Genomic DNA, 25,999 nt, shown 5'->3' with positions numbered 1-25,999 from the left:
AGTCCTGTTGTGTGAGTGGAGTTTGATCTGGTGATACCTGATGAAGTGCACAAGGCCATGGGAGCTGTGAACTCCATCACCTGTTTGATGGACCTACACAACTGGATTTATAATCCTAGGTTTAGAAAGCTTAGAACTATGTCATCTTAAACACGACCTAAGCATAGCCATAAAATCATCTGCTACAACATTCCTGTCAATGACTACTTCAGCTTCAACCACAATAACACATAAGCACACTATAGATACAAACTTAAAGTAAACCGCTCTAAACATGACTGCAGGAAATACGACTTTAGTAACCAAGTACTTGATGCATGGAACTCACTACCAGACTCTGTTGTATCATCACCTAATTCGCAAAACTTTACCCTTAGATCATCCACTGTTGACCTCTCCCAATTCCCGAGAGGTCAGTAAGGGGCATGTATAAGTGCATCAGAATATCTTCTATCCCCTGTCCTAATGTTTCTCTTTTAGTAATATCATGTATATAAATATTATATCTTTGTATACCACCTATATGTACATGACAAAACAAATAAATAAAAATAATAAAATAAAATAAAATAAACACGTCATCAGGACCGCACTCTGGAAAAGCCAAACTTCCAGGTTCTAGCATGCATGTGCACCTGACAATCAGCTGGCCGGCATGCATGCGCACACTGATTTTTGGCACTGCTGCACACATAAAGGACAGCTGATCATTGTATGGGCATGCCTGCCAGAAACCTGGAAGACAAACAGGCAAGACTGCATGTGGCTGGTGACATGGCTTTGCATGCCACTATGGGTACACGTGCCATAGGTTCACTATCACATCTCCAGTGATGAAGCACCTATAAGTTTTGAAGGCAAGCTATTCTACTTGTTAATTACTCTTATTAATAGGAAGTTTCTCCTTAATTCCAAGTTGCTTTTCTCCTTTATTACTTTCCATAGTTTCTTGTCTTATCTTCTGGTGCTTTAGAAAATAAGTTGACCCTCTCTTCTTTGTGGCAGCCCCTCAAATACTGGAATAATGCTTGGAAAATGCCCTTTGATATGTTATGCCTCTTTCTCTGTGCATATTATCTTTTTAGACATTAATAAAAATGCATTCCTTTTAGTATTGCTAAAATTTTAGTGATAGCCGTCATAAACCTACCAATGAGAATCACATCTAACCCATATCTCTGATAAATATTTTCTATTATTGAAGGTAATCATTAAATTACCTAACAATATTATGGGTCACTTCATCCCAGGAAACATTAAAAATGACTCAGGAGAAAGAATGATTATTAAATAATATATCCAATGTTTTATATAGATGGAACATGAATGCATGCATCTTTTCTTTATTATTTATTCTAATAATAGTAAAAATACTATTTGGATATATTTATCAGGCTTCCAAAAAAAATTATTTGCATAGACTAAATCAAACAATCACAGTTGTCCACTGAACATGGCAAACTGAAGATATATGTACCCCAAAGCAGGGTACTTGGACCAGCACTCTTCATACTCTCTATAAATGACCTTTGCAATCTGTGTTCTCTTCGCTGATTTTCAACACCACCAATAACACAGCTACTCTCCAAAAACACATTGACTTGGTGTCTGAATGGTCAAACATCTGGCAACTCCAAAACTCAACCAAAAAAAGCTCTTTCCTATACATTGGCAAAAAGAATCTGAATACCAAATATAAGCTGAACAAACAAGAACTTACAGATAACCCTCATTCCAAAAAAAAGTCTTGGAATACTCATATCAAATGACCTAAGCGCCAAAGCCCACTGCAACAACATCACAAAAAAGGCTTCAAGAGTTTGGCCTAATCCTATGTAGCTTCTGCTCCAGTAATCTCACACTACTAACTGGAGCATACAAAACTTTTGCCAGACCAATCCTTGAATAAACCTCATCTGTCTAGAACCCACACCATATTTTGGACATAAACACTCTAGAAAATGTCCAGAGATACTTTACTAGAAGAGCCCTCCATTCCTCCACTTGCAACAAAATACCCTACACAACTAGACTTACAATCTTAGGTTTAGAAAGCTTAGAACTACATCGCCTTAAACACAACCTAAGCATTACGCATAAAATCATCTGCTGTAAAGTCCTTCCTGTTAACGTCTACTTCAGCTTCAACCACAACAACACATGACCACACAACAGATACAAACTTAAAGTAAACCGCTCCAAACTTAACTGCAGGAAATATGACTTTAGTAACTGAGTAGTTAATGCATGGAACTCACTACCTGACTTTGTAGTATCATCACCTAACCCCAAAACTTTACCCTCAGACTATCCTTTGTTGACCTTTCCCGATTCCTAAGAGGTCAGTAAGGGGCATCCATAAGTGCAGCAGCGTGTCTTTCGTCCCCTGTTCTAATATTTCTCTCTTACTAGTATCATGCATATAAATATTGTTACATCTTTGTATATTACCAATACATACTTGACAAAACAAAAAAACAAACAAACAAACATGCCCAGGGAGAGATCGTTGAAGGGTTTTTTCCTGGGCTGCAGCTCTTCAGCTACTAATGGAAAGAACTGGCATTCCTTCCATTTACATGCCTCTCTGGGGCTAGGGAAACTCTTAGAATTACCTCTCAAGATCCTTCAATACAGCTGAGATCTGCAAGTAACTCCAGGAGCTGAGTTTCAAAGCAACTGCATGATGAATGCTGGGGGAAGTGGTTTGGAATCTGTTCATTGTTGAAGAAGCAGACATTTAGATATTTACTTTTCAAATGGACAGTAAACTGTGCCTTTCATTTCTTAATCACCTTTAAGGACTATTAATCTTTACTAAGTTAAAAAAAATCTGTCTTTAGTCACAGCTTGCTAGTCCTTTTTGAAGACCTGAGCCATTTTGAGGATTTCTTCAGTGTTAAACAAGAAGAAAGGCTGGTAAGGAAGTGTGGAGGGAACCCCCCCCCCACTTCAAAGCAGATGGACATAAAGGCAGAAAGTTGCTTTGCTTTTGGTAGCTAAAACTTTCTAGTAATTTCTAAGTGACTAAGAAGTAAACATCCAAGTTGCACATTATCTTACCTTCCCTGAAACCATAATCTGTGATCTATCCCTAAATGCCACACTTTGCTTCCTACTTTCTTACAGAGCCCCTGACTACAACATCACCCATGCAAACAACTGATTACTAATGTGAGCAGCCTTCTACCCATATCCCCTTATTTTCCTTGGTGACCTCAATCTCAGGGCTGCCATCAGGAATTTTGGAGCCCCATACAGCCTAAGTGTCTGCCCCCCCCTCCATTTTAAAACTGTCCCCCAAATCCCGTGCCATGCCCACCATGGCCACACACCCTGGGCAAGCCCTCCCCCGGCCCTCTGAGGTCAAACACAGCCCTGATGTGGCCCTCAATGAAATTGAGTTTGACACCCCTGGCCTAGAGGCTAAATCCTATGAACAAGGGCTAAGAGAACGAGCATGTTTAGCTCAACAAATAGAAAACTGAGGGGGAATATAATAGTGGTTTCCCAATCCTTAAAGGGCTGTCACAGAGCAGATGGCATCTATTTATTCTCCATGCCACCTGAAGGGGAGGATTTGCGCATGCATCGAGAGAGAGAGACGCCTCTACAGAGAACTCCCTAATGTGAATTAGGAAAAATGAAAGTTAACCCCTGACAACCCTCTCTGGCTTGGTGGAAAGCGGATTGAGAGGAAGAGAACTAAACAGAGTTTTTGAAAACATTACAAAAAAGAAGCAAGCTGCTGTTTTAAACGTGAGTAGGGGAAAAATAGAGAACAAAGGGAAAATGACGACTACTCCAGATTTGGGGGGGAAATGGACTCACTGTTAACGGCATTTGCAAATATGGGGCAGCAACTCAAAGAGATGCAAAAGGCGATAGCTGCTGTCAGTGCTGTTGTAACAGATTTAAAAGAGCAGTCGAAAGCACAAGATCTGAGAATTGTGAAACTGGAGGAGGGGAAAGTTCGCCAGGAGTCACGCATAAATAACTTAGAAGACAGACAAAGGAGATCTAATCTGCGTTTGAGGGGCTTCAAGCAAGATTTTGTTGAGGGTAAACGTCTCATCCAAGCGATCCATCAATGGTTTGGTGAAAATAACATTAAATGTGACCTAGGTGAATATGAGAGAGCACACTGGGTATTTGGCCCTCGGAGTCAAGGAAATCAAAAGGATATTATCGTAAGATTCATTTCGGAAAGGAGGGCAGCAGAAATTTACAGAGAATTAAAGCAAATTCCAAATTTACATTATAAAGCCACTCCAATACGCATTTTAAAAGACTTGTCTGCAGAGACGCTCCAGGCGAGAAATCAAATGAGACTTATCACGAGTCAATTATTTCAAAACGAAGTCTGTTTTACCTGGAAATTTCCTGCTATAATAATTGTTTTTAAAGATTCCAAAGTTCTCCAGGCAAGATCCTTGGATGAGGGGAAGAAACTGCTCGAACAGCTGGGGATTGATTCGGATGTAAATCTCCAGGCATCAGCAGGGAAGGAGAAACCAGCAGCAGAAGAAGGAAGAGGAAAAGATGATCTGTTTACAGCTCAGCCAACTCGCACAGCAGATCAAGAAAAAGATGAAAAAATTGCAGCCTTACAAAAGGAGCTTGCATTACTCCAGGAAAGAGGAAAAAAAGAAGAATCTAGAATTACGCGTCAAAAGAAGAAATAATGAACTGAACTGATCTGTTAACATGGTATTATTGTTCTCAACTAACTAGCTTCTTTGTATTCTTATGCTAACTAACAAGGGATAAAGAGGGAAGGAGGGGGGATTTCATTTATTGCTTTTAAAGGGGAAAGGTGGGGGAGTTCTCCAGTGGAATGCAAATCCAGGAGTGCCTCTGGATAACGAAAATTATTTTCGTTGCCTCCCCTTGGGGGGGGTGCAAGGGAAGGGGCACTAGGGTGGGGGTTCAAGACAATTAACAAATACTTTTCCAACAGGCTCTGTTTTGCAGGAGGGGGAAACACACTTAAAAGTATGTAAAATGGGTGAAAGAGTTCTACTGTCGTTAAATGTGAACGGAATGTCATCGCAGAAAAAACGTTATAGAATCATGAAGTTGTCCAGGGATAGTAGAGCTGATTTTTTATTTCTATCAGAAACTCATAAAGGGAGGAAAAGATGAGACAAATTAGTTACCAATAGTGATTGGCAACAGGTCTATGAGTCCAGAGAGACCGCAAAAAGCAGGGGCATGGCAATTATGATAAATCAAAGAGTACCATTTCAATTAATTAATTAATGTTATTCATTAAGGGGAAAATAAATAATAAGGTAGAAACTTTAGCAGTAATCTATGCTCCCAATGCAAATACAAAGCAATTCATAATAAATGTAAAGCGTAAGTTAGATAATTTTGCAGAAGGCATAGTGATCCTAGCAGGTGATTTTAATTTGGAATTAACAGCAGGGAGGGGAGAAAAGAAAAAGTTACACTTAAATAAAATTAATATGTTGGACCTCCACGCAAACGCAGCAAACAGGAATACATTTTATTCAGCAAGACATAATAAATTTAGCTGCATTGACTATATATTCATGAATAAAACGGGGGAGGTACACCTCAAGAGAGCAGAAGTTAAAAGTATTTGGTTATCAGATCACGCTCCATTGTTAGCAGTGATTGAAATGGATGTTAGTAGACAACAAAGGATCTGGAGATACAACCCTGTGGTTTCGGCCAGTGAAAAAAATAGACTCAAATTACAAAAGGAATTGTGTGGATTCTTTAGTATTAACGAAACAGGAGAAATTAAGCAAACAATAGTTTGGGATACACACAAGGCTGTTATGAGAGGTAATTGTATTAGCACTGAAGCTTTTATTAAGAAATCTTGGGAAGTTGAAAGAGAAAGATTATTAAAAGAGATAGACCTAATCCAAGAGAGTCTGAAAATTACAAGAAATAGAGCCTGGAATACATTATTATTATTTAAGAAAAAGAAACTACAATCTCTTGAGGAAGAGAGATGGAATAAAATGAAGATGATTGTAAAACAGAGAATTATGGGATGGGGGAACAAATCAATGAAACAAATGGTACACTATCTGAAAAAAAGAAAGGAGAAATCCCATATCCCTGCTTTAAAGGATAAGGAAGGTGCAATAAAACGTAGTAATATTGAAATGGAAAAAATAATGAGAGACTTTTATGGGAACTTTTATAAAAAAGAACAAATCACAATGCAAACTATAGAAGTTAATGAGAAATTAACGGAAGAAGATAGACAAATCTTAAATGCAAAAATAACAAATGATGAGATATCTAGAGCTATTAAAGGGTTGAAACCTGCTAAAGCCCCAGGCCCAGATGGTTTTACTGGTGAATATTATAAGACTTATAAGAATGAATTATTACTGCATTTGGAAAAATTGTTTAATAATGTTTTTCAGACCTTCGAAATTACACAGTCATGGAAAATTTCAGAGATTATAACTATCCCAAAGCCAGATCGTGATTTAATGGACCCAGGTTCCTATCGCCCTATCAGCTTACTTAACCAGGATTACAAAATATTTATGAAAATATTGGCAAACAGGATAGAGAATATTTTACCAAAGATAATTGGAGAAGACCAATATGGATTTGTTAAAGGAAGAAAGATTTATGAACCAATTAGAAATGTTGTTAATGTGATACACCATTCTACCACTACCAAAAGAAAACTAGGTATTTTAAAGTTAGATGTGTACAAAGCTTTCGATAAAGTTAACCATGATTACTTGTTTCAATTGTGTAAAGATTTAAATATGGGAGATATCTTCTGTAAAATTATAAAAGCAATTTATAAGGATAATATAGCTTATATTAGGGTAAATGGTAGGTTAAAATTCAGAATGGAACTAAGCAGGGTTGCCCACTATCCCCAATGTTATTTGCATTGGCAATTGAGGTCTTAGAAAATAAAATTAGAAATGACAAGGAGTGGAGAGGTTACCAAATAGGAAAACTTGAATTAAAATTAAATCTTTTTGCAGATGATGCTATAGTATTGACTGAAACCCCAATTGAAATGATGAAAAGAATAAAGATCTTACTCCAGGAATTTAAAGACCAGTCGGGTCTTACAGTTAATATAGAGAAATCAGAGATAATTTGTTTAAATACAGGCCCTAAAGAGCAAATTGAGATACAAAAAGTATCAGGATTGAAACTAGGATGTAAAAAAATGAAATACTTAGGAGTTTGGTTGTTAAAGAATCCTAACAAAATTGTGACGGTTAATTATAATTCAATATGGAAGAGACTTCAAAAGCAGATAAAAAACTGGAGGAAAAAAAGGTTGAGAAGAATTGCTAAGATTAGAGCCCTTAAAATGATGATTATACCAAAAATGATGTATTTATTTCAGGTTTTACCAGGTACCTTTCCTGGTGCAAAATTGAGAGAATGGGATATTAAACTAAATTTTTGGATTGAAGGAAACAAAAGGCGTAGAATAAGGAAAAAAATGGCTGTTTGCCCACGAGAAAGAGGGGGGGTGGGGAAGCCCGAGCTTAGAATTATATAGAGAAGCATTTCAAATAGAAAGATTAATGGAACTACAGTTATGGGGGGGAAAGAAGTGGGTGAAATTGGAAAAGGAAATTAATAATATAAATAATAAGGAGTTATTATTTAAAAAATGGAGTAAAATAGAAATTAATAAATTAACCAACCCTCTGAAAGCAGGTTTAGAAATATGGTTTAAATGGCAGGGGAAATGGGGAATTAGAAACTCAAAATTATCAACGTTACATGTATTGAATACAGGTAATGACGTTAACTTAAGCAGAATTATAAAAGAGTTAAATAGTAAAGGGATAATGAGAATTGAACAGTTATATGAGAAGGATGGGAGAGTTAATAGAATTTGGCTGGAATGGTGGCTTGGTCAACAGAAATGGCTGCAGATTTATGCAATAAGTAAATATTTAAATAAAAGTGAGAATAAAGAAGCTTTCTTGAGAGAAGACAATTGTTTAGAGAAAATAATAAAAGAAAAGATTAATAATACAAAAGCTCAAGCTAGCAATATATATAGAATGTTATTGCAAGCAGAAGAGGAAGTAATAAAAGGTTTGACAAGATGCTGGCAAAATGATTTACAAATAGATGAAAGTGAAATGAAAGAAATAGTAGAAAATATACATAAGATTAAAAACACAAGAGTTAAAGAGATGAGAAGAAAAATCTTACATAAATGGTATTACACACCAGCACAACTTGCACACTTCCAGGGGAAAGAGAAAGGTAATTGTTGGCATGGTTGCCAAAAGAAAGGAATTTTCATGCATATGTTCTGGGAGTGTGTAGAAATTCAGAAATTTTGGAAGGAAGTGCAGAATGAAATAAATAAAATGTTAAATATTAATTGGACAATTACAAAAGAAATAGCGATTTTAATTAAACAAAGAGAACTAAGAGATTTTAAAGAAATAAAAACTGCAGCATTGGAAAGTGCTCAAGCGGTAGTGGTATTGGGTTGGAAAGAGTCTATAAAATGGATATTACAGAACTGGTACTGGTGCATGGTGGATCACATACATTTTGAAATCATGGAAATAAGATTAAACAACTTTGATGAAAACAAACTGGAGAAGCTGATGGCACGATGGAATAAGGTGAAAGGTTATATGCTGAGTAGAATCTGTGATGCAAATGTGAAAAATAAACTCCAATCACTCTTTCAGTAATAACAAATGCAAAGTAGAGCCAAGGAAATATATATATATAAACTAGTAAATATTTGAACCCCCCCCGCAATGGGTGGTGGTGGTGATGGGTTTTTTTTGTTGTTGTTGTTTTTTTGGTCGGTCAGGTGATGGGCACATGCACTGTGCACTGTTTTATGTTTGTTTTATGTAACCATATTTACAAAATCAATAAAAATATATTTTTAAAAAAACCAAAAACATGCCACCTGAAGGTAGTACAAGAAGCAACGGGCGGAACCTCACCAAGAGGAAATGCAATCTGGAAATAAGGAAAAACTTGGGACTGGGCGGCATAGAAATAAACAAACAAACAAATAAATAAATAAATAAATAAACAAATCCCTTCTTTTTTATTAAAAGAAATTAATAATTTAAAAAAACCAAAATCCATTACTATTAAAACTAAAACAACCAGCAAAACTATTAATAAAAACAGGTGATGGCTGGTTTTTTTTTCTGTTATTATTTAAGTGCTTTTAACATATGCTTTAAATCAAGAGTCACTTCTCCCTCTGTTTCTCTCTCTTTCCTGTCATTCTCTGCCTCAATCATTTTCTCATTTCTCTTTTTTTCTCCCCTTTTTTCTATCATTTCTTTCTCTCTCTTCCTTCCACTCTTCTCTCTCTCTCTCTTTCTTCCTCTCTCTCACTCTCTTCCTTCCTTTCTCATCTCTCTTTCTTTCTTTCTTTCTTTCTTTCTCTCTCTCTCTCTTTCTCTCTCTTGCTTTCTTCCTCTCTTTCACTCTCTTCCTTCCTCTCTCATCTCTTTCTTTCTTTCTCTTTCTCTATCTTGCTTTCTTCCCCTCTCTCACTCTCTTCCTTCCTCTCTCATCTCTCTCTTTTTCTTTCTTTCTCTCTCTCTCTTTCTCTATCTCTCCCCCTCTTTCTCTATCTCTCCCCCTCTTGCTATCTCTCTCTTTTTCTCATTTTCCCTCTCTTGTTTTCTTTCTCTCACTCTTTCTCTCTCTCATTCTCTCTCTCTTGCTATCTCTTTCTCCCCCCCTCTTTCTCTCTCTCTCTCTTTCTCACTTTCTCTCTATCTTGCTCTGTCGCTCTCACTCTCTCTCGTTCTCCGGAGGCTGGCAAAAGTGATTTTCAATGTCAGGCTCATGGGCCGGCATGCGCTCTCTCCCCATCCCCCTGCCAGCCCGCCCGGAACTTTCAAAGTAAGAAAAACCTTCGCCAGTGGGGCAGGCGTTCCCACTGTGGTACAAGCCACGCTCCAAGGTGGCAAGCGGAGGAGAAAGAGAGGTGGATCGGGTGGGTGGGTGAGGGGCAGAGGCGAGTAGCCAGGGGCATGAGGGGGCTAGAGGCGGGGCGAGCAGCCACGGCTCCATGCGTGCCCTTGGAAAAGGGTGCATGGGGGGTGTTATGGGGTGCACTGGCGCAGGCGTACGCAGCCTACAGGGAACGGGGCTGGGCACAATGACTGCTGCAGGCGCCAGGGGGCCGGCACACAGTGGTGGTCCAAAACTGCCCCCCCATTTTTCAATTTGGCCGGGCCCCTGACACCAGTAGCAGTAATACTGGCCTATCAGTGGCCCTGCTCAATCTAACCCACATTAACGGGACTCTAAACAAATGCATTACGAAACCCATCCATACTACCTTATACAATGCTATTACCAATTAGTAACAAACCATACTAGACTCCACAGCTGCCTAGACCTCGTATTCTGCAACAGCAAAAGTGCAATTTATGGACTACAAATAAAAGAACCATTTTCCAACAGCGACTACAGCATGATTAACTTCAGCCTCAACCTATGCCACTCCAGGACTCACCCTAATAATGCGACATCCAAGTACAATTTTTAAAAAGCTAGCTATGAACTCATAGATACCCATCTCAATTCTTGACTGGCAAACTCTATTCTCTGAATGTAACACTGCCTATGACCTCTACAACATATTCTTGCTCAAAGTCAAAAGAATTATCAGACAACATGTACCACTAATAACTACCATAAGCAAGAAAAACAATCTACCCACCTCAATAAGAAGAATACAAAGCAAAAAAAAAAAATCTCTGGCAGAAAAAAAGGTCATGTAGCCAACTTCAATACTGTTACACAATATATATGCCAACAAAGACAGAATGCTTCAACTACCATAGTAAAGAAGAAGAAAACCTCCTGCACACCAAATCCAACCATCCCTTCTACAATTTTGTAAACAATAAATTCAAGGACTCGACCCATCCCACCACTAAAAGGACCCAATAACAAAGAATACTATGATGAATCAGCCAAAGCTGATTCAACACATTCTTTGGCTCAGTCTTTGTCAACAGCAATGCTCATCCCGAAAATTCATTAATCACACCTCAAATACAACGACTTAACCCAAATAGACTTCACAGAAGACAATGTTGGAAAAGCACTACATGACCTTAAACCTTCACTATCAATTGGGCCTGATGGTCTATGTGCATATTTCCTAAAAAAGCTTTGCACAGCCATAGTTGAACCACTAAGCATAATCTTTGAAAAATTATTTAGGACCAATTCGCTATCAAAGCTATAGGCGCAAATAATGGTCAACCCCATCTTCAAAAAAGGAGATCCCAGTCTAGTTGAAAACTTCAGGCCAATCTCATTATGCTACATCACATGCAAATTAATCAATCATAAATCAATTACTCTCAACCTAGAAACTAACAACCTACTCTTTAACAAACAATTTGGTTTCAGAAAAAAAATATAAAAATTATATTATTATATTATATTATATTATACTATATTATATTGTATATTAGAATTATATTATTATATTATATATTACATTACATTACATTACATTACATTACATTACATTATATTATATTATATTATATTATAATTTCCCTGGATTAGAAATGGAGAAGCATGTTTTTTAGGCAAGAAGGAGACTCGCTCATAATAGCCCCCACCCTACTCAGTTGCCCACAGCAGATATCAGTATTTAAGAGATAAAGAGATGGCTAGGTCTATTCAGAAGCAAAAAACCCTTACCTAAGTTCAAACAGGTAGGATTAGCCCTCAGTCATAATAGGAATTGCCCTAAACCCACTTCATTATATCATCACCCAGCAAGATTCAACCAAGCCCGGGATGCAATACAACCTACAAAGTTATCCCTGCATGGCCTGACAACTAATAAGAATACATTTCTTACACAGAAACAGAAAATTGGCCCCAAGAGAGGGTATAAATCTCTCTCTCTTACCTACGTACTCCTGTCCACCATTAAACCATCTTTCCAAACAGCCCTCATGTTTACAGTGTCTTTCTTCTCACTTGGAACTGAACCATATGGACATTTCTTCCACCACTTATAAATGTCCTTAAAGAAAAAATCCCAGACTTCTCTTTTTCTTGATTTTCTTAAAACTCTTCTTTCAGGTGTGTTGAGAGATACGGTTATATTAATACCATCATAATAAGTGTTGATGTCAGGTTTATATTCCAAAATTGCAGTTGACTCTTCTGGATTTTCAGCTATTTGTGATGATGCCTCAATAGTTTCGTAATTTTCTACATGTGTTTGCATCTCTTAAGTAGTGTGAGAAGTTTTTTTTAATTATCCTTGGAGTACAGCTGACCTACAAACTGGTGGATTTTATTTAGAAAATTTTCAAATACATCTCTGATAATTTGCTCCTCCAGCTTGACTCCCTCTTTGGTCAAAGAGTAGCTTTTTTGTAAGTTTTTATTTATTTGTTTGTTTGTTTTGTCAAATGCATATTGGTGGTTCACAAAGATATAATAATATTTATATACATGATACTAGTAAAAGAGAAACATTAAGACAGGGGATGGAAGGCACTCTGATGCATTTATGCATGCGCCTTACTGACCTCTTAGGAATCGGGAAAGGTCAACAGTCTAAGGGTAAAGTTTTGGGGGTTAGGTCATGATACTATAGAATCTTGTAGTGAGTTCCATGCATCACGTACTCGGTTACTAAAGTCGTATTTCCTGCAGTTTAGAGCAGTTTAATTTAAGTTTGTATCTGTTATGTGCCTGTGTGTTGTTGTGGTTGAAATCATTGACAGGAAGGATGTTGTAGCAGATGATTTTATGCTTAGGTCATGTTTAAAGCAACGTAGTTCTAAGCTTTCTAAGCCTAGGATTGTAAGTCTAGTGCATAGGGTATTAGGTTGCGAGTAGAGGAGTGGAGGGCTCTCCTCAGGGCCGCCATCAGGAATTTTGGGGCCCCATACAGCCTAAGTGTCTGCCCCCCCGCCATTTTAAAACTACTGCCTCCCAAATCCCGTGCCATGCCCAGGGCCGCCGATAGACGGGTATTACTGGGAGGGGCGTACCGGGCCCCGGGAAATTGTATAATGTGGGGGCCCAGCGCTTCTCCTGCTGAGCCCAGCTGCTGCGGCTGGAGGCACGCCCGCTCTAGTGTTCCTTTCGGCCAGCCGCCACCTGTGCAAAGTTTGGCTGCGAACTCGGAAGCGCCATCCCGCCGGCTGGCTGGCTAGCTTCTGCCTGGCCCCCTCCCTCCCGGAGGAGGGTCTCCCTCCGCACCACCAGCAGCGCTCCCCCCCGCCAGCCAGCCAGCCAAGCCCCGCGCCCGCCGGAGCCGGCTCCTCACTCTCCCCCCCCCGCCGCCTGCCATGTTTGCAGGAAGTGGGGAAGATCAGGCGGCCCGCCAAGGCCAGGAGGGACGCCGCTGCCCCCCCTTCCCTCTCTCCGCCCGCCGCTGCGCCTCCTTGACGCCGAGAGGAAATGCCCCGGGTGGGGGAGGCCGGGGGGGGCTTGGACCGGCCACGGAGCCAGGCCCCCTCCACCCGAAAAGCCGCCGCGGAAGACCGCGGAGAAGGCAGGCTAACTGAGGAGGGGGCTGGGCGGGGGCACCTCGGTGCAGCAACCTGAGCAGGCAAGAGGGAGCGGAAAGTAGGGGCTGGGCAGGGGTCTGACCCGTGGGCGCTTTGTTTCTTTTTCTTTCTTTCTTTCTCTATTTCTTTCTTGCTCTTTCATTCTTTTTTCTTTCTCTTGCTTTCTCTCCTTCCTTCCCTCTTTCCATTTCTTTCATTCCCCTCTCTTTTTATTTCTCTTTCTTTCCTCTTTCTTTCTTTCATTTCTTTTTCTTTCTTTCTCTCTTTCTCTCTTGCTCTTTCATTCTTTTTTTCTTTCTCTTGCTTTCTTTCTTTCTCTTGCTTTCTCTCCTTCCTTCCCTCCTTCCATTTCTTTCATTCCCCCTCTCTCTTTTTATTTCTCTTTCATTCTCTTTCTTTCTTTCTTTCTTTCTCTTTCTTGCTCTTTTTCTTTCTCTCTTTTACCTTCCCTTCCTCTATTTCTTCTTTTCTTTCTCCTTCCTACCTTCTTCCCTCCCTCCCTTCCTTCAGTCCTTCCTCTCTTACTCTCCCCTTTCATAAGTTTCCTTGCTTCCTTCCTCTGTTCCTGTCCCTTCCCCCTTTCTTTCTTTCTTTCCTTCCTTCCCTCCCTCCATTTCTTGCTTTCCTTCTTCTTCCTCCTTTCTTTCCTCCCTCACTCCCTTCTTTCACTCCTTCCTCTCTTACTCTCCCCTTTCACACCTTTCCTTGCTTCCTTTGCACCCTTCCTCTGTTCCTGTCCCTTCCCTCTTTCCTTCCTTCCCACCCTCCATCCATTCATTCACCCATTCCTCTCTTGATCGCCCCTTTTACCATTCCTTCCTTCCTTCCTTCCTTCCTTCCTTCATAGCTCACCCTCACCTTTCTTCCCTTCCTTCCAGATGGGAGTGCCCCCTCAAGACACCCGCCTGACTGCTGGTACCCTGCTTTTTCTCTCCCCTCGTCCTTTCCAGCTCCTCTCCGGTGGCTGCCGGGTGTGGGATCCCCCTCCCCTCTCCCCTCGCTAGAAATCACATGGTTTTGTCAACAAGAAGGGAGAAGTGCCAAGGAGCCGTAAATAAGCCTCGCTCCGCCTGACCGATGCCAGGATCTTTCTTTCCCTTGTCACTCCCGCTTCTTTCTTTCTCCTGGACGAGTCCACACAATCGGCTTAACCCAGTTCCTGAAATAGCCTATGGCAGTGCTTCCCAACCTTGACAACTTGAAGATATCTGGACTTCAACTCCCAGAATTCCCCAGCCAGCATTCGCTGGCTGGGGAATTCTGGGAGTTAAAGTCCAGATATCTTCAAGTTGCCAAGGTTGGGAAACACTGGCCTATGGGACCGCCTCGCTTGGAGTGAAGCGGGAAATGATCCCCGGGGGATGGAGTGGCTTGGCGACTTAAAATAGTTTTAAAATGGCGGGGGGGCAGACATTTAGGCTGTATGGGGCCCCAAAATTCCTGATGGTGGCCCTGGCCATGCCACCATGGTCACACACCCTGGGCAAGCCCTCCCCCGGTCCTCTGAGGTCAAACACAGCCCTGATGTGGCCCTCAATGAAATTGAGTTTGACACCCATGGCCTAGAGGCTAAATCCTATGACCAAGGGCTAAGAGAACGAGTCTCTTTAGCTCAACAAATAGAAAACTGAGGGGGAATATAATAGTAATTTCCCAATCCTTAAATGGCTGCCAGACAGCAGATGGCATCTATGCATTCTCCATGCCACCTGAAGATAGTACAAGAAGCAATGGGCGGAACCTCACCAAGAAGAAATAAAATCTGGAAATAAGGAAAAACTTGGGACTGGGCGGCATAGAAATAAATAAATAAATAAATGAATTAATGAATTAATGAATTAATGAATAAACAAAGAAACAAACAAACAATAAAAACCTTCTTTTTTATTAAAAGAAATTAATAATTTTTAAAAAATCAAAATCCATTACTATTAAAACTAAAACAACCAGCAAAACTATTAATAAAAACAGGTGAGGGCTGGGGTTTTTTCTCTGTTATTATTTAAGTGCTTTTACCATATGCTTTAAATCAAGAATCACTTCTCTCTCTGTTTCTCTCTCTTTCCTGTCATTCTCTGCCTCAATCATTTTCTCATTTCTCTTTTTTTCTCCCCTTTTTTCTATCATTTCTCTCTCTCTCTCTTCCTTCCACTCTTCTCTCTCTCTCTCTTTCTTCCTCTCTCTCACTCTCTTCCTTCCTCTCTCATCTTTCTTTCTTTCTTTCTCTCTCTCTCTTTCTCTATCTTGCTTCCTTCCTCTCTCACACTCTCTTCCTTCCTCTCTCATCTCTATCTCTTTCTCTTTCTTTCTCTCTCTCTTTCTCTAGCTTGCTTTCTTCCTCTCTCTCACTCTCTTCCTTCCTCTCTCATCTCTTTCTTTCTTTCTTTCTCCCTCTCTCTTTCTCTATCTTGCTTTCTTCCTCTCTCTCACTCTCTTCCTCCCTCTCTCATCTCTTTCTTTCTCCCTCTCTCTTTCTTTATTTTGCTTTCTTCCTCTCTCTCACTCTCTTCCTTCCTCTCTCATCTCTTTCTTTCTTTCTCCCCCTCTCTCTCTTTTGCTTTCTTCCTCTCTCTCACTCTCTTCCTTCCTCTCTCATCTCTTTCTTTCTCTCTCTATCTTTCTCTCTGCTTTCTTCCTCTTTCACACTCTCTTCCTTCCTCTCTCATCTCTCTCTTTTTCTTTCTTTCTTTCTCTCTCTCTCTTTCTCTATCTTGCTTTCTTCCTCTCTCTCACTCTCTTCCTTCCTCTCTCATCTCTTTCTTTCTTTCTCTCTCTTTCTCTAGCTTTCTTTCTTCCTCTCTCTCACTCTCTTCCTTCCTCTCTCATCTCTTTCTTTTTTCTTTCTCTCTCTCTTTCTCTAGCTTGCTTTCTTCCTCTCTCTCACTCTCTTCCTTCCTTTCATCTCTTTCTTTCTTCCTATCTTTCTCACTCTCTTCCTTCCTCTCTCATCTCTCTTTCTTTCTTTCTCTCTCTCTCTATCTTTCCCCCTCTTGCTCTCCCTCTCTTTTTCTCACTTTCCCTCTCTTGTTTTCTTTCTCTCTCTCTTTTGCTTTCTCTCTCACACTTTCTCTCATTTTCTTTCTCTCACTCTTTCTCTCGTTCTCTCTCTCTTGCTATCTCTTTCTCTCCCCCCCTCTCTCTTTTTCTCACTTTCTCTCTAGCTTGCTCTGTCGCTCTCACTCTCTTTCATTCTCCGGAGGTTGGCGAAAGTGATTTTCAGTGTCAGGCGTGCGGCCCGGCGCGCGCTCTCCCCATCGCCCTGCCAGCTCGCCCAGAACATTCAAAGTAAGAGTGAAGGTTTTTCTTACTTTGAATGTTCCTGGCGGGCTGGCAGGGCAATGTGGAGAGCGTGCGCCGGGCCGCGCACCCGACACTGAAAATCGCCTTCGCCAGCCCCCGCTGTGAGAATGCCTGCCTCGCCTCTCTTGCAACGGAGGAGAAAGAGAAGCGGGGCGGGCGGGCAGGGGGCAGCGGCGAGTAGCCAGGGGCACGAGGGGGCTAGAGGCACGGGGGGGCTTCGTGCGCGCCCTTGGAAAAGGGTGCGCGGGGCAGGCAGCATTTTGGGGTGCGCTGGTGCAGGCGTGCGCAGGCTACAGTGAACGGTGCGGCACAATGACTGCTGCGGGAGCCAGGGGGCCGGCACACGGTGGCGGGCCAAAACCGGGGCGGGCACCCCCCCCAATTTTCAGTTTGGCCGGGCCCCTGACGCGAGTCCCGGTAGTACCGGCCTATCGGCGGCCCTGGCTCTCCTAGTAAAGTATCTCTGGACATTTTCTAGAATGTTTATGTCCAAAATGCAGTTTGGGTTCCAGACAGATGAGCTGTATTCGAGGATTGGTCTGGTGAAAGTTTTCTTTGCTCTGGTAAGATTACTTGACACATTCCAAAGAAAATTGGACTGCCATCTAGTTGGGGTGGTGTAGGCTTCCTGCTTCAGCAGAGGGTTGGACATGATGACCTGCAAGGTCCCTTTCAACTCTAATAATAAGTAAATAGTAATAAACAAATAAATAAATAACTGGAGCAGAAGCTAGGTAGGATTAGGTTAAGAACTCTTGAAGCCTTTTTGCGATCTTGTTGCAGTAGGTCATCATGCAATGTAGGTCATTTGTCATGAGTATTCCAAGGTCTTTTACGGAGTGTGGGTTGTCTGCAAGGTCTTGTTTATTCAGCTTGTATTTGGTGTTCAGATTCTTTTTGCCAATATTTAGGACAGAACATTTTTTGGTTGAGATTTGGAGTTGCCAATTGTTTTACCATTCAGACACAAAGTCAAGATCTTTTTGAAGAGTAGCTGTGTTATCACTGGTGTTGAAAAGTTTCATCATCAGCAAAGAGTACGCAGTTGCTTATAATGTGGTTGCAAAGGTCATTTATATAAAGTATGAAGAGTGTTGGTCCAAGGACGCTGCCCTGGGATATGCTGCTCTTAACTGGAACAGGATTAGATATGGCGCCCACTATTTTGACAACTTGTTGTTTGTTTGATAGGAACGCAGTTATCCATGCCAATTATTTTTATAGGTTAGATATCAGTTTCTTTGCTCTTCCAGTAAGGGTTCAAGCAAGCACAAGTCCCAAAATTCTTCATAACCATGGTTTTCCTTCAAATAACTTCAGCCTGCCTATTTCCAAGGGTTAGTTACTAAATCTGCCTTAGATCTTACTTTCCAGGGTTTGTGAGGCCATCTCCATTCATATTGTGGTATTTTCTTTGTTTATTTTTTATTATTTCATTGCTTTGATATTGTTTTGCTTATTTATTTTGTTTACATTTTTTATTTTTTCCATTTTACTGGAAACCATCAAGAGTAGCCCCTGGCAAGATGGTCAACAAATGAATTTAACAAAGAAATAAATATATTAATAAATACATAAATAAAAATGGACAAATGAGTACTATTGCAGTTATGAAACAAGTATGTAGCTATAAGTATGTGAACACATAGTATTTGCTTTTTTCCTGAACCAGTTCTATATCTTCTGATACTATCAAACCATCTTTATTCAGCAATTGAAGCAATATTTCCTGCTCAGATGCTACTTAACAAGAAGTGCCTGATGTCAGTTTTCTACTGCAAGCAAAGGGGTTTTACAGTGCTGCTTTCACAGTTTTCCTTATAGAGTTTTGACTTTTTCTAAATATGTACTTTTCCTGAATCTCTGCATAGGCTACTTACTTGAATTACTGTTTTTGTTTGTTTCAGCTCTTTATGAACTCTCTTGTGAAGCATATAAACATTTGGGCAAAGCAACAGGTTTTTACTGGATAGATCCAGATGGCAGTGGTGCACTGGGACCTTTGAAAATTTACTGTGATATGACAGGTAACTGTATTCTGTAATGGAACTTTTTTCTTATGTTTCTAACAGGTCAGATCCTTTGTTTTATATTGTAAATGCAATATAGAATGTAAACACTTTCTACAAACTTGTGAGCAAAGTAGTTTATATTCTATTTTTAGATCAAGCCATCTGAGAAATGATGGTTTTTCTCTGCTGAGCAATACAATAGTAGAATAGCAGTGTAGACCTTAAAATAAATTGTGTTATGTCTTAAACCTGCAGCAATAATTAGGCTAGGATAGTAATTTGTATAAACATAAAATAAGTAAAGAGTAATGATAAAAAAGGGCAATAGGACAATAGACAGGGATAGTAGGCACAATGGTGCACTTATGCACTCCCCTTGAGACCTCTTAGAAATGGGGAGAGGTCAACTGTAGATAATCCAAGGTTAAAGTTTTTGGGATTTAGGAAAGAAACCATAGAGTCAGGTAGTGGATTCCAGGTATTGATCACTCTATTATTGAAGTTGTATTTTCTGCAGTCAAGTTTAGAGTGGTTTACATTTAGTTTGAATCTATTATGTGCTTATGTGTTGCTGAAGTTGAAAGTGAAGTAGTCATTAACAGGAAAGACATTTTGGTGTATGATTTTGTGAACTATAGGCAACATAATTGTAAATTGTATAATTGCAGTATTTCAAGTCTGGTGGAATAAGGTATTCTGTTGTGAGCAGAGAAGGGAAATATTTCTGGACTTTCTCGATTGTATTAATGTCTCATATGCAATGCAGGTACCAAACTGGTGAGCTGTATTATAGAATTGGTCTAACAAATGTTTTGTATGCTTTGGTTAGCAGTGCAATGTTGCCAGAGAAGAAGCTACATAAGATTAGATTAACAACTCTTAGTTCTTTTTTGGCAATACTGTTACAGTGGGCTCTAGCACTTAGGCCATTGGATATGAGTACTCTAAGGTCTTTGACAGAGTGAGGGTCATCTATAAGTTCATTTCCTCCAAGTTTGTATTTTTTTTTTACCAATGTGTAAGACAGAGCATTTGTTGGTTGAGGTTTTAAGTTGTCAGTTGTTTGACCTTTCTGATACATGATCAAGGTCATTTTGCAGGGTAGCAGCATTGCCAGTGGTATTAAATAGTTTAACATAATCAGCAAAGAGAACATAATTGCTTATAATGTGGTCACAAAGATCATTTATGTAGAGTATAAAGAGTGTTGATCCTAAAACACTGCCTTTAGGGACATCACTGTTGACCACTTGTTGTCTGTTAGACAGGAACACTGTTATCCAATCATGTAGCAGTCCAGAGATGCCATAGGATTTTAGTTTCAGAAGTAGTTTGTCATGAACTACTGACTCAAAGGCTTTTAAAAAGTATATGTAGATTGTTTTACCCTGATCAAATTGTTTGGTCTATATGCAGGGATGGGCTACTGCCCAGATTGGGGGGGGGGATGCAGTAGCAAAAATGGAGCTCTGCCCCAGAGCACCCAATTTGTACTGAAATATGTTGAAATATGTTGAAAGAAAATGCAGGGCATTTTCCTGCATAAGCCATGCCCACAGTGTGGTAGTAAAAATTTTGGTAGCCCTTCACTGTCTACAGTATATGGTTTTGGTGTGTAAGGGTTGCAGATTACAGGATAATTTTTAGTTTTTTTCTGAAACCAAATAGTTTGTTGGAAAATAGGTTATTAGTTTCTAATGGTGTGTAATAGATTGGTTTATGACTGATTCCATGAATTTGCAAGTGATACAACCCAAAGATATTGGTCTGTAATTTTCAACGTTACTGGGATCTCCTTTTTTGAAGAGAGGGGTGACTGTGGCTAGTAAGAAGCTAGTTCTGAAGGATTTTTAAAAAATTATGTTTTTAAAAAGGTTGTGAAGAGCTTTTTAAAGAAGTATTTACATAGTCCATCAGGACCAATAGATAGAGAAAGTTTTAGGTTGCGTAATGTCTTTCTAATATTTTTTTCTGTAAAATCAATTTGTGTTAGATCATTGAAGTTGATTGTGATATGACTAGGAAATGTTGGGCATGGGCCATTGCTGTTTACAAAGACTGAGCTGAAGAATAATAATAATAATAATAATAATAATAATAATAATAATAATAATAATAATTTATTAGATTTGTATGCCGCCCCTCTCCGAAGACTCGGGGCGGCTCACAACAAGAATGTGTTAAAAAGGTTGGCTTTAACTGTTTCATCAATATAGTTTTTATCATTTGGTCCTGGAGTGGGATGGATCTAGAATAGTGGTTCCCAATCTTTTTTTGGCAATGCCCCAGCTAAGCATCTCTAAAATCCTGAGGCCTCCCCGTCCATAATATATAATTATTATTATTCAAAAAGTGAATTACTCACGTGGAGGAAGCCTAAAAGGCCATTAACTAGTTTAAACAAGGTTCCAATTTCCCCCATTAAAAACAAAATATCCAAATTCCATTGCCCCCTGTAGGATGTGGGCCTCATGTTGGGAACCAGGGATCTAGAGTCTTTGAGTTGATTGTTTAAAAACTTATAGAAGGCATGAGTGGATTTCATATGTACAAGGTTTACTTCCTGATTGATGTTTATAAGAAAAATTTAAGGGCCTATATGTTAATTAAGAGAATTCTGTAGAATATATTTGGCATGAATAAGACATTAAGAAACCTATAAATGATGTGCCCTGTATTGAGCAAAGAACCCACAGAGATAGACAGGTGTCTCTCCGTGATGTCTTCAGGTCCCTGTATGCATACCGGTCTATTTTTTCTTAATTTTGTTGTCAATAAAGTATTTTCCCTTTTATTTTCTTGGTCTCCTGGAGATTTTTTTTTTTACAATATAATAATTGGTACATTCAGTCTTTATTTGGTTACACAATTTCTTTAGCTGCTTTTAAAGTTTACAATGTAGCCTGTTTTATTTTTTTTTCACCAAAGAGATAATTCTTTTGGATTGGAGCTTCCTTATTTTTATGAGTAATTTATTTTTCTTGGATTTGGTGATTATTAGTGGTACATATAATTTAATGACTCTTTGGATTTCAAGCAAAAATATATTGTACTAGTCTTCAACAGTATTACAACCAGAGAATATTGTATGCCAATCAAGAGATGAGAGGTCAGTGTATATGATATCATAGTTGGCATTTTTAAAGTTGTAATTGGTTATCCCATCAGTAAGGTGGTTTCTGTAAGGACATATATTGAGACAAAAGTCAATCCTGCTATGGTCACTGTTAGAAAAGGGTTCTTTTATTTGTAGTCCAAAAATTGAGTGTAAACTGTTGCAGAAGATAAGATCAAGACAATTATGTAGTTTTCAAAGGAACTATGTTTCTTTGTGCTCTAACATATCACAGTCTTGCTACTATCTTGCATGTAACATATCTCAGAGGGGTTTTGCTTTGGCTCTGCCAACTACCATAGTTTTTGGAGTATAAGGCACACCGGAGTATAAGACCTTAGTTTTGGAGGAAAACAAGGAAAAAAGGCCTCTGCCTCTTAACAATTTGCTTCTCAGCAAGCAGCAAACAGAACAGATGATATACACTGTTTGCTGTGTATTTCTGTGCATGTGTGCCTGATCCATAGAAATAGCAAAGAATTGGAGACATGTACATTATGGCAGTATATTAATGCCAGCAAGTCAGGGTTTAACTCAGCTACCTTATCTTAATATTAAAACAAGACACTGTTAGTATTGTCTATATTGAGTGGAATTTATTTCTTTAAGTCTTTAGTGTGATATTTCTGCAATTCAGAAATATTGCCCCAAAATTCTACCCCACTACACCTAGTAGGATGTATTCATTAATAACTAGGGGATGGAAATTCATTCACAGCTAAACGGAAACATAATTATTTTATGCTGATATGATTTTTGCAGCTCCCCACATGAAGTCCAAACACACCTTATTATGATGATAGTGGTGGGAGGATGACTATTATTCATCCCATGAACTGCAAAAATCACAAATACAGAAATCTTAGACCAAGCAAAATCAAAAATGTTCCTTGAAGTCAAGATTTCAAAACAAAAGCTATCATATTTTTGGCTATGGCTATGGCTATGTCATGTCAGCTGACTCCCTCAAAAAATAAATCATGCTGGAAATAATCAGTGGAAAAAGGAGAAGGGTTACTCTAGTATCCATTGGCTATAAAGGTAGACATCCAGATGACTGTGGATGATCTGAAGGAGGTGGTGCAAGATAGAGGAGCATGAAAAGTGCTATTTCATAGAGTGACCAAGGGTCAACACAACTAAATGCCTGATGATAAAGATTTTGCAACAACTCATATTACAAAAATAAAGATACAATGCATAATCAAAGAAAATAGCTGCTGGATGTATGTTATGTACAGAATCATATATTACATATAATTGCACACAAAATTATATGATAAAAATGTGTATATATATCAAATTTCATCTGCAGTTTAATGCTATTTTTTGTTTTTAAAAACTGCAATCTATACTCCGTCAAAATACAAGGTTACTAACACTGGAAGGTTTTGACCTTCGAAGTGGTTGGCACACATTTCTTGGCAGTGATAAATACAAGAAACACTCCTATTTTAAAACACAATATATAAAAACGTTTAATAGATAATTGGATTCATATTAAAGAGGAATTTTACAATGCAACCCCAAAATGGATATCTCCATCTGAGGCTATAATATATCCAACAATCTGGACAAAAGATTAAAAAAAAATACTTATCAACAAATTCTTGATGGAAACAACAAAATTTTATCTAAACAACCTTTAGCACATATGGGAATAAATTTGAATTGGATAAACAACTTGCAAATCAAATCAAAATTTAATGAAGGCAAAAGAAATTACAGTTTCCAAAAACATAACAAATTAGATACAGTACTTTTAGGATCAGATATCAAAACAATAGCGAAAATATACAACATACTACTTGAATATTTAATGGAAGAAGAGCAGGTTAAATTAACTATGATAGTTTGGGCACAAAATTTCGGTTACTCAATACATTTAAATAATTGGGAAAAGATTTGGAACCAAAATTATAAATTAACCCTGGCAATTTCTTACAAAGAAAATCTTTATAAGATGTTTTATCGTTGGCATCTTCCCCCATCCCATATCGCCAAGATGTTTCCAAATTCTTTATCAAACTGTTGGAAATGTAAAGGAAAAATTGGGTCTTACTTTCATGCTTGGTGGACATTCCCTTTAGCAAAAAATATAGGAAAACAATTAAATCATGCCTGGAACAAATCGTAAAATAAAACATTCATTTAAAACTGGAATTATTTTTATTAGGAATTTGCAAGCAAAACCTTTAAAAAGAGGATAGATATCTTGTTCCCCATATGTTGACTGCTGCCAGAATATTATATGCCCCATATTGGAAAAAAGACATAATCCCATCTACTCTACATTTTATAAACAAGGTACATGAATGTGCGGAACTGACTAAAATGACTTATAAAATCCAAACTGAGATGAAACGGGGATCAATGCAGGGCCGCCATCAGGAATTTTGGAGCCCCATACAGCCTAAGTGTGTGCCCCCCCACCCTGCCATTTTAAAACTACTGTCCCCCAAATCCCGTGCCATGCCCACCATGGCCACACACCCTGGGCAAGCCCTCCTCCGGCCCTCTGAGGTCAAACACAGCCCTGAAGTGGCCCTCAATGAAATTGATTTTGACATCCCTGGCCTAGAGGCTAAATTCTATGAACAAGGGCTAAGAGAACGAGTATGGTTAGCTCAACAAATAGAAAACTGAGGGGGAATATAATAGTAGTTTCCCAATCCTTAAAGGGCTGCCACAGAGCAGATGGCATCTATTTATTCTCCATGCCACCTGAAGGTAGTACAAGAAGCAATGGGCAGAACCTCACCAAGAGGAAATGCAATCTGGAAATAAGGAAAAATGTGGGACTGGGTGGCATATAGATAGATAGATAGATAAATAGATAGATAGATAGATAGATAGATAGATAGATAGATAGATAGATAGATAGATAGATATACAGACAGACAGACAGACAGACAAACAAATCCCTTCTTTTTTATTAAAAGAAATTAAAATAAAAAAAAACCAAAATCCATTACTATTAAAACTAAAACAACCAGCAAAACTATTAATAAAAACAGGTGATGGCTGGGGGTTTTTTCTGTTATTATTTAAGTGCTTTTACCATATGCTTTAAATCAAGAGTCAAGAGAGAGATGAGAGAGGAAGGAAGAGAGTGAGAGAGAGGAAGAAAGAGAGAGAGAGAAGAGTGGAAGGAAGAGTGAGAGAAATGATAGAAAAAAGGGGAGAAAAAAAGAGAAATGAGAAATGAGAAAATGATAAACCATAAGCTTTAAATCAAGAGTCACTTCTCTGTCTGTTTCTCTCTCTTTCCTGTCATTCTCTGCCTCAATCATTTTCTCATTTCTCTTTTTTTCTCCCCTTTTTTCTATCATTTCTCTCTCTCTTCCTTCCACTCTTCTCTCTCTCTTTCTTCCTCTCTCTCACTCTCTTCCTTCCTCTCTCATCTCTCTCTCTCTTTCTTTCTCTGTCTTTCTCTCTCTTGCTTTCTTCCTCTCTCTCACTCTCTTCCTTCCTCTCTCATCTCATATCTCTCTTTCTCTATCTCTCCCCCTCTTTCTCTATCTCTCCCCCTCTTTCTCTATCTCTCCCCCTCTTGCTCTCTCTCTCTGTTTCTCACTTTCCCTCTCTTGTTTTCTTTCTCTCTCTCTCTCTTGCTTTCTCTCTCTCACTCTCTCATTTTCTTTCTCTCGCTCTTTCTCTCTCTTGTTCTCTCTCTTTTGCTATCTCTTTCTCTTCCTCCTCTTTCTCTCTCTCTCTCTTTCTCACTTTCTCTCTATCTTGCTCTGTCGCTCTCACTCTCTCTTGTTCTCTGGAGGCTGGCGAAAGTGATTTTTAATGTCGGGCACGTGGGCCGGCGCCGCTGTCCCCATCCCCCTGCCAGCCTGCCCGGAACATTCAAAGTAAGAAAAACCTTCATCAGTGGGGCGGGCGTTCCTGCTGTGGGAGGAGCGGGCTGGCAGGGGGATGGGGAGCGCGCGTGCTGGCCCGCGCGCCCGACATTGAAAATCGCCTTTGCCAGTCCCCACTGTGAGAACGCCTGCCCCGCCTCTCCTGCAGCCCCCTCACTG

General features: G+C 39.3%; 1 protein-coding gene across 1 annotated transcript in view; it reads left to right on the top strand.

Moving 5' to 3' along the window:
* CNTNAP2 (contactin associated protein 2) overlaps positions 1–25,999 on the top strand; it is a 653,718-nt gene that overhangs the window by 341,891 nt on the left and 285,828 nt on the right. Inside the window, exon 12 of the mRNA XM_070766812.1 lies at positions 18,752–18,871. Within this exon, the coding sequence (XP_070622913.1) occupies positions 18,752–18,871 (120 nt within the window). The remainder of the gene's footprint in view (positions 1–18,751; positions 18,872–25,999) is intronic.

The sequence above is a fragment of the Erythrolamprus reginae genome, chromosome Z (genome assembly GCF_031021105.1).
Source record: "Erythrolamprus reginae isolate rEryReg1 chromosome Z, rEryReg1.hap1, whole genome shotgun sequence".
Lineage (NCBI taxonomy): Eukaryota > Metazoa > Chordata > Lepidosauria > Squamata > Dipsadidae > Erythrolamprus > Erythrolamprus reginae.
The sequence above is the reverse complement of the archived record's forward strand: the minus strand, read 5'-3'. Positions and strand labels throughout refer to the sequence as shown.